The following is a 9,816-nucleotide window of genomic DNA, read 5'->3' on the forward strand; positions in this document are numbered from 1 at the left end:
CCAAAATGTGAATCACCTCTTTGTCCAGCACATTCATGCTGTGGTACAGGACAATACGATATTTTGAGAGAGAGTGAGAGAGAGGAAGATCACATTCACATAACTTTTATTAGTCTATTGTTTTGATTGTTTTATTGGTTATTGTTAATCCCTTGCTGTGCCTGATTTTATTAAGCTTTATTGTATGTATTGTAGGAAAAAAATATTATATATAGGCTTCAATCCTAGCCTTTCAGGCATCCACTGGGGGTCTTGGAACATATCCCTGGCAGGATAAGGGGGTACGAGGGTAAGGGTGGACCACTGTACCTCGTTTTCTCCTCGTGTAATGTGGATAATTACCCATCTGGCAGAGTTGGTAAGAAAAACGGCGCTGTCCGGAGCTTTCCCCTACCCTTCTACCTCGGCACTTCTATAGGCCCTTAACTCAAGGGCGGCCCCCAGTGGTGGGAGGAAGTAACGCAAGCCAGCAGCCGCTCATCACCGCAGGAGTCCGCTAGCCGGTAGGAAACGGGGTGGGAGCTGCGCACCTCTGTTCACTCGCGACCAGGTGGCCTTCAGGTTGTGTGTTGCTTCGCCTGGAACCTCTTAGTGCATGACGCCGACCCCGAGAAGGCGTTTCAAGGACATCCCAGAATACCTCCCCCGATGCCCACTAGCCCTCTAGGGGTCTGCAGAGAAGACTTTACGCCCAGAAATGACGATATTCTCTGACTACACCCCACCCTAGGCTGTTTTATTTCGTCTTTTGCCAGTTTCATTTTCAGAAACGCTAGCGTTACTCCAGGAACCCCGAAGAAACCGACTAAGCGGCACCGGCGAGGAGAAGCGACGCAAGCGATTCGTGTTGCCATAGCGACTGATGACAGCCAGCCAAAGCGCCGGGTACCACCGGCCCCGCCCCGGCGGAGTTCCAAGGCGGAGCGGGGGGCGGGGGCGGGGGCGGGGGCGGGGCCCGGCGCCGCCACGCCCCCGCCTTTGTGACGTAGGATACTGCCTGCCACGCGTCGGAACTCCGCGGCCGGCAGCGCGGTTGACACGTGGGAGGGAACGCGGGGTCGTCTCGGGGCGACTCGGCAATCATGCGTGTCTTACTCAGATTAACCGTTCTCTTTTACATCGGGGGCATGTTTACTGCTCAGGGACAGAAAGAAGAGCGCACGGAGGAAGTGAAAATAGAAGTTTTGCATCGTCCAGAAAACTGTTCTAAGACAAGCAAGAAGGGAGACCTGTTAAATGCGCATTACGACGGCTACTTGGCTAAAGATGGCTCGAAATTCTACTGCAGGTAGGAACTGCGGCGGGCGGCCCTCCTTGCAGTGGACGCGAGGCGTCGAGCCTCCGTCCCGCAAGCAGAAGCTTAATTAACTGGCTGGGTGCGTGGGTGCTTCGTTCCTTCGTTCTTGTTTTTTAACAGTAAGAGTTGAGCCTTTTATTCTCAGGGGTAATCAGATTAGGTGTAGAAGTTCCCTATTAAGCTGAATATTATTTTCTAAATCATTAAAAATGTTGGCCCAAGAAATTATTAAAAATACACTATGTCCACCGCTTCTACCCTTGGGACATCTGTAAGGATGTTCACACTTTTCCTTTGCCCTGGTTGGAGTCTCTACAGAGAGTTAGATAGTGTAGTTTAAGGGATTTTATCTGACTTCAAAACATCATATTTACAGAGTAGGGGGTCACAACAAGGTGACTTCTGGGCCCTGTGTCCTCCACCTGACCCCTCATCCCACGACTGCCTACTCTGATTTAATTGATGGTTTATTACTCAGAGGGAGAATGTCTTTTCTTCATCTGTGCAATTACCCTGTAAAGATAGGATTGGGGGAAAGTTAGTTCTTTTAACTTAGAGGAAAACAGATAAATTTAATGTGGAAAAAAAAGGTACAAATTTTAAATAGTACCTTTCAAATAAATTTTTGAGGCTAAACCTGCACCATCATTTTTTAGAACAAATCCGAGGAGGTTAAATGTATTATTTGGACAAGTCATGCAGCTAGTTAGGGGCAGGCGACCTACTAAAAAAAGTTAACTGTTGAATAGTTTTTGTAAAGATGACAAAAAGAAAATGCGACCACAAGTCATACCTCATTCTGGCTATTATGAGGTAAGTTTGAGCCAAATACCCCACCAGGGGGTTCAGAATGAGTGGTGGTCTGGAAAAAGAGATGGTTAGAGAGGACTCCAATTTTAATATAACTAAATGCCCAGCTGTATTTTTTTAATCTTTACCTGAAAATATGTTAGTTGATTTTTAGAGAGAGAAGAAGGGAGAGAGAAGAAGGGAGAAACATTGATTGATTCCCTCCCATAAGAACTCTGACTGACCAGGGATCGAACCCACAACCTAGGTATGTGCCCTGACTGGAAATCAAACCCACAACTTTTTTGGTGTATGGACATGAGGCTCCAACTAACTAAGCCACCCAGCCAGGGCACCCAGCTATATTTTAAAGTTTGATTTCATTTTTCTTGAAATCATCTTACCTATGTGTTGCGTTTTATTATAGCCGGACACAAAATGAAGGCCACCCCAAATGGTTTGTTCTTGGTGTTGGGCAAGTCATAAAAGGCCTAGACATTGCTATGATGGATATGTGCCCTGGAGAGAAGCGAAAAGTGATAATACCTCCTTCATTTGCATATGGAAAGGAAGGCTATGGTAAGATATTTTAATATTTATATCTCTGTGCTATATTTAAAAATAAATCATAGACTTCTGGGTATGTATCTAAAATAATTGAAAACAGGGTCTCAAAGAGGTATTTCTACACCCATGTTCATAGCAGCACTATTCACAAAAGCCAAAACGTAAACATAACACGTGTTCATTGATAGATGGAGAAACAAAGTATGGTATTTACATACAATGGAATATTATTCAGCCTTAAAAGGGAAGGAAATTCTGACACATGCTATAACATGGATGAACCTTGAATATATTATGCTAAGTGAAATAAGCTAATCACACAAAAAATAATAATAATAATATATAATTCCACTTTAATTAGGTACCTAGAGTAGCCACATTCATTGAGACAGAAAGACAAGGGTGGTTGCCAGAGCCTGGGGAGAGGGTGTAATAGGGAATTGTTGGATATAGCGTTTCAGTTTTGCAAGATGAAATAGTTCTGGAGATTGGTTGTACAAAAAGGTGAATATACTTAGCGCTACTGAAGTGTACACTTAAAATGGTTATACTGGTAAATTTTATGTTACATGTATTTTCTCCCAATTAAAAAATTTTCATGTGAGAGGGGGGAACTCTCATATACATGATGTATCTGTGTAGACTACCTGGAAAGGTACACAGTCATCCAATAACATTAAGTGGTCCTGGGAAGGAGGCCTGTGGGTCAAGGGTGAGGAGATTTCTTCTCACTCTGTCATATACTGTACTGTTCAGGTTTTTTACCATCTGCATGTATTAATTTTTCCAAAATTAAAATTTTTAAAACTACTAAAATTAAAAGGGAAGTGGAGCAAATCGAATAATTTTTAAAAGGGAGAAAATGGGCAGTCCATCAGAGGGACAGTTTCGATCTCAAATTCTCAATTAGGTCCTTGCTTCCTATTGCTGTGTGAGGATGATAAAGAATCTTTACCTCTTCATTGTATTTAGAGCCCTTGGTAACCACCACTTTGAAATATTAGGATATAATTAAAGTAATTAAAGATTAACTTTCTACAATAATATATTGTCATTAACTCCCAAATATTTTGTTGAAATGTCATACCCTCTTTGAGTAATGATTCCTTCACCTTTTCTTCCCAGCAAGAGCAAGGGATCACTGCTCCAAATTGGATTGGAGGGAAGTCAGTGATGCAAGTCAGACCCAATCAAACTTAAAACTCCTCTAGAGACAGTTACAGATAACTACAGCTTCATTTTCAATGCTTTTTACCAATCATTTGGTCCCAACAGAATAGCTCCCACTGCACCATAATTTGTATATCCTATTGTTAGTTGTAGAAGAAGCTAGGAGAGAGAAAAAATTGAAGGTTAAATTAAATTGAATGCAATACTTGTCCTAAAAATGTTGTCATAGGTTAAAGCCAATTCTAGGTGACATGATAGCAGGCAAAGTCTTTTTTATTTCATTTTCAGGGTTTCCCTTTCCTGTGTTGTTTCATCAGATGTCTCCACGTTCTGCCCTCTACCAGAGCGCCCTCTCCCCTATCAGCCTAGAACACCCACATCCCTCATCAATAGCTGCTCATCTTGGGTCGCATCACCTTAAGGCAAATGACTACTTAGTTTATCCTTTTTGTAAACTAATTCATGCTTGGATGACTACACAGGCTGCCTGACCTATTAATAAGCCAAACCAATGCTGCAGAGATGTAGAAATTTGATTTGAAGTTGGTCCATATTCACTTTGAAGTATCTCCAATAAACATAAAAATAATGAATCTCACTAGTAATTCCACCAACACTTTCATTTTACACATAAGGAAACTGAGGCCCAAACAAAAGTGTGTTTTTTAGAATGTAATCAACTGCCAGTTTGCCTGCACTACAATAGCTTGGATTAGATTATTTTAAAAGTTGCAGTGTTGACCATATGTGACTGCTTAACAAAACTTCTTGATCAAATAAGCTTTTTAAAATAAGTTGTTATTAAGAGCTAACATTAGTTATAACTTTGTTTTAGGTAGTACTTGAAGAACTCTTTCTTCTGCACAGTGTCCTTGCCTCATGTCACAGAGCACCTCTGCATGTTTTGAAATGCATGTGACTTGTTAGTGCTTTAATTAACAGTATATGTGGTATGTATAGATTCTTTACATTAACTCCTATGTCTTTGATCTGCTTCTCTAAATACAAGTAATTCTATAGCAAATGCACATTTTTCTCTTCTTTATACTATAATTTTTGTAAGAAAAAATAATTGGCAATATTTTCTATGTTTACAGTAGAATTGTTCAGAAACTTCAACCTGTAATATTTTTTCTTAAGAAAGTTGAATTTGTGTTTTGAATTTGTTTTTACTTATTGTTTTGTCATAAGAAAGTCATAACTGAACAGATAGGAATGTGTTTTATAAAAGTGATCATTGAATCAATCTCTAGTTCTTTTACTCTAAAATCAGGTAATATGTGCTACTTTGGTTGGGATGGTCACATTAGTCATGTGATACATTGGTAGATTCTTCTGTGACCTGGCCTTGGAGATAACTGATCCATCTCTCCTTTTTAATATCCATAAAGAATTTGAAAGATACATATATTGATATATATGTTTTATTTATGCACCCAAATAACTATACAAAATCATTTTCTAAAAGATGACTGATCTATGCTTTGAGATTTTCCTGCCTGTGCATTTCTTCTCTGCACTAGCTTTCTCCTTTATAATGATGGGTTATATTAATAAAAATTATATGACTTATATTTATTTTAATTTAATTAGGAAATAATTGTCCCCTAAGTCCTTAGAACTGACTTTGTTTAAGAACATATGGAAAAAAGTATTTAAAACACAATTTTTATAAATATAAAATAATCATAATGCTATAATGGCTATTTGTGAATAAATATTGGAACATTATCTTCATGTAAGTTTAACTGTTACATTTTACACTTTTAGCAGAAGGCAAGATTCCACCTGATGCAACATTAATTTTTGAGATTGAACTTTATGCTGTTACGAAAGGACCACGAAGCATTGAAACATTCAAACAGATAGACACAAACAATGACAGGCAACTCTCTAAAACTGAGGTAATTAAAATAGATTTCATGTGTATAATCTAATTTTTATCACAGTTTAAATATATCTTTGTTACAACTATTATTTTTTTACTTCTACTTAGTGTGGGCTGATGACTTAGCTTTTAACAGAGCTGTTACAATATCTGAGCTCCAAAACAAAAATTTGTTTTTTCAATACAAAACTTATAACTGAGTCTGTTCAATTTCTTCTCTCCCTACAAGAGGGTCATTAAAATACCAAACTAATCTCTAGGGGACATTTCTAGCATCCAGACTACAGGAGCAGATCTCTTTTAAGCAGCACTGTAGGAATTTCTAGCAGGGCAAATAATTCACACATCATAAGATTGTGAAGATTACATGAGATTATGAAAAAAAGCTAGCAAGAATTTGAAGTGTATAGACTGGAAAGTTAGTAAACATGACCCAGGAGTTCAACTACCTCACTTCTGCATCCCAGTTAGCCTATATACAAATTGAGGGATTAATCAAGATCTTGGGATAATCATTTTTTCACACTTTCTCAAGATCAGGTATCATTATAAACTCAGTAGTGTGTGACCTCAATCTCCTTTACAATTTATGAGGTAGACACTATTGTCATCTCCATTTTATAGAAGGAGCAAATGACACCCAGACAGGTTAAGTAACTAGCTTAAAGTCACACAGCTCTAAGTGGCAAAACAAGATTGCACACCCAGCAATCTGGTTCCACTACTGTGCTCTTAACCATGAATCCACCAGGGCTAATGTTTGTTTCATTGAAGTCTGATGCCTTACTTAGTCCCACTGACTATTCTTTTTGCTTAAACTGAGTAGCCCAGTTGTCTCCCATCCCATTTGGAATGAGTTTAACATGTATAACTCTTTTTTTTTTTTTTTTAATATATCTTTATTGATTTCAGAGAGAGGAAGGGAGAGAGAAAGATAGAAATATCAATGATAAGAAAGTCATTGATCGGCTGCCTCCTGCACATTCCCCACTGGGAATCGAGCCTGAAACTGAGGCATGTGCCCTGACCAGAATTGAACTGAGATCTCCTGGATCATAGGTCGACGCTCAACTGCTAAGCCATGCCGGCCGGGCTAACATGCAGAACCCTTATTACTTAAGTAATAAAAGGCAACTGGGTCATTGATTCAAGTGGTAAAAGTGAGACCCTTTTCTGTTTCTTTTTCTCTCCCTCTCCAATCTTTTCTCTACCCTAATTCCACTTCCTCCTCCAAGATATTAGTAAGGACTTTCTCCTGAAGCTCTTTGGTTGATCAGCAACAGAAGAGGGATAAGATAGGAGGAACATCCCTTTTTCCTTAAAAGCAGCAATTCCTTATCACCCTTTTCAGAATGAACAGCAACTGCAGATGAATTCACATAGTACTCAAGAGCTCAGCCTGTGTACACAGACCATTCAGTATCACTTGTACACCGACAGGCACTTTTCTGCAGTATGAATACTCCTCAGTAGACCTTAAGGGATCTTCAATTCTTGTCTGGAAAATAAAAATAGAGAAAGTCCAAAGTAGAGACCTTCTTACCTACATTTTGCCTAGATGTTTCTCAGGTATCAGGTATTAACTGCATTAGCAGTAGATGGGTAAGAGTGATTTTCACGTGCTTGATTTTCATAACAGTTGCTATCTTTTATTGACACCTGGAAACATGACTCTAATATTCACATCAATCCTACAGTATAGATTCTATTTCCTTTCTTTTACAGATGGAAAAACTGAGGTTCAGAGAGATTAAATTATTTTTCCAAGACCACACAACCAGTACATAGCAAAGCCTGTATTTCAGACATGAACTAAAACTACTTTTCTTCATCATCAGAAATATTTAGTCAGTTATTTCTTCAGTATAAGTAAGGTGGGGGAGTAGAGGAATACAGAGTTTTTAATAAATTACAAAGTGGAAATAGTGTGGAACCCATTGCCAGCAAAATTAAAGGCATGCTCTTACCCACTGCCTTTTTGTACCTCTTCATTGCAGTGTATTAAAAAAGTACATTTTGAGAGTCAACATTAGTTAGGAAAATATATTTATTTAGAAACTGAGCAATATTTTAGGGCATTTAAAATTCTTTACATAAGATTTCTAAGGCTCAATTGGAAGGAAAAAATATATCTTCATCATATAGGGACAAAGTCCCATTTGAGAATAGTTGATATATCCTTCATTAAGATCCATTAATCATTCTAACTAAAGTCTACTAGCTAAGGGTTGAGTTTGGGATATGGATGGCTAAAACCTCTCAGGGTTCAATGTCAGCCTTTACAAATACTCTTGCCACTACAATGCCCAGCCTTGCTGAATGTTACCTCCAGATCACTGTGCATTGATTTCTTCAGTTATTACATATATTAGAACTTTCCAATGGAAATATGTGTGTCACATAATTTTAAATTTTTTAGAAGCCATAGCTTAAAAAAAGAAATAGGTGAAATTAATTTTAATGATATGTTTTGTTTAACTCATATATCTAAAATATTACCATTTCAGCATTAAATCAATATAAAAATAACCAACAAGATATTTTTATTGTCTTCAAAATTTGTTGTGTACTTTACCCTTGAATAGCATATCTCAGTTCAATTTAGCCACATTTCAAGTGCTTAGTAGTCACTTGTGGCTAGTAGCTGCCATATTAGGCAGTGCTTATAATGTGTCTTTGCTTAGAGAAATGTAACATTATAAAGAGAAAAGGAAATACTTCAGGATACCTTGTCTTTATTTGACACTATTATTAGATTGTTGTAGTTTGTAGATTTGAGGGAGAGCTATAGACGCATAGAAAAACTAAGACAATTAAATTTTATTTCAAAACCCGTAGCTGGGTTTTATTGATCATGCAACATATTTATTAATTTTAGAGATTATAGAAACTCCAATTTGTATTTTATTCACTAATGGAAATCCTTGAGAGTGAATTTCCTTTGATAATGTGGTCAGTCTAAATTGCTATAAAGCATTTAGTTTCAACAAAATTCAATTCAGATATTAATCTGAGTATGTATCACTTATTATAAGCAGTCTCACATGAGTTTCTTTATGTAAACATTTCCTCAAAGTTACTAGAAATGTATTGTCATATCTTATTAATGAAATATTATTTTGGCCCTCTAGATAGATCATTACCTGAAAAAGGACTTTGAAAAAGATGAGAAGCCACGTGACAAGTCATATCAGAATGCAGTTTTAGAAGATATTTTTAAGAAGAACGACCATGATGGTGATGGCTTCATTTCACCCAAGGAATACAATGTATATCAACATGATGAACTATAGCATTTAAAAAAAAATTTTTTTTATGTTTTTATTGATTTCGGAGAGAGGAAGGGAGAGAGAGAGATAGAAACATCAATAATGAGAGAGAGTCATTGATCGGCTGCCTTGTGCACGTCGCCCCCCACTGGGGATCGAGGCCAAACTCAAATATGCCCTGACCAGAATTGAACTGTGACCTCCTGCTTCATAGGTTGACGCTCAGCCACTGAGCCACTCTGGCCAGGCTACTATAGCATATTTTTATTTCTCAATTTTCTTAGCTACTTAATGTACTTCATATATAAAACAAAGTCACTTCAAGTTGTATTTTCTATCTTTCCTCATGAGAACATATTTTTATCTCAATACATGTAACTTTGGAATAAACATGAGGCTATTTTGCAAATTTAATTCTGTGAACATGAGTTGCAGTACCATGAAATTGTATCCCAGTGGGCAGTTTTCCCCCTTCAGGAAATAGGAGGACATCTATTTCAAAATCTACAAAACTCTTCCCAACTCTAACCCTAATAACATAGAAATATGTAAGTAACCATTTTTTAATGTTTTAAATGTTAAAATGTCCATATTTTTAATTTTTTCAATAGGGACCTAGGAATTAACATTTCATTGTTTATACATTTCATAGCATATGGGTAGTATATAAAAATTAGAGAACTGAAGTGTCCTTCTCTGGTATGCATGCAGGAAAATGCAAGTTGTCTAACACTGTCCCACAGCAAGCCTCAACACGGTCTGTACTTTTTGTTGCAAGCTTCTATGTATTTGTTCCATTGGGCAGTATTTAAAGATGTTTAATCAGATTGAAGACT

General features: G+C 37.5%; 1 protein-coding gene across 2 annotated transcripts; it reads left to right on the plus strand.

The window, feature by feature from the left end:
- The first annotated feature begins 1,003 nt into the window (after positions 1-1,003).
- On the plus strand, positions 1,004-9,394 carry FKBP7 (FKBP prolyl isomerase 7). Of its 2 annotated transcripts, none has more exons than XM_016210390.2 (4): positions 1,004-1,288; positions 2,514-2,665; positions 5,597-5,727; positions 8,843-9,394. In XM_016210390.2, exons 1-4 carry the CDS (start codon positions 1,083-1,085, stop codon positions 9,002-9,004), a joined length of 651 nt encoding a protein of 216 aa, XP_016065876.1. In that variant the 5' UTR covers positions 1,004-1,082; the 3' UTR covers positions 9,005-9,394. The 2 variants fall into 2 exon arrangements, with proteins under 2 accessions (XP_016065876.1, XP_016065803.1); XM_016210317.2 differs by having other exon boundaries at positions 1,005-1,288; positions 5,594-5,727.
- The last annotated feature ends 422 nt before the right edge of the window (positions 9,395-9,816 follow it).

The sequence above is a fragment of the Miniopterus natalensis genome, chromosome 8 (genome assembly GCF_054644295.1).
Source record: "Miniopterus natalensis isolate mMinNat1 chromosome 8, mMinNat1.hap1, whole genome shotgun sequence".
Lineage (NCBI taxonomy): Eukaryota > Metazoa > Chordata > Mammalia > Chiroptera > Miniopteridae > Miniopterus > Miniopterus natalensis.

Bases quoted from the DNA above. Each gene is read 5' to 3' on its own strand.
- FKBP7 (XM_016210317.2), top strand. From the start codon at position 1,083: ATGCGTGTCTTACTCAGATTAACCGTTCTCTTTTACATCGGGGGCATG. The intron at 1,289-2,513 runs GTAGGAACTGCG...GTTTTATTATAG, and splicing joins GGCTCGAAATTCTACTGCAG to CCGGACACAAAATGAAGGCC. The intron at 2,666-5,593 runs GTAAGATATTTT...TTACACTTTTAG, and splicing joins ATATGGAAAGGAAGGCTATG to CAGAAGGCAAGATTCCACCT.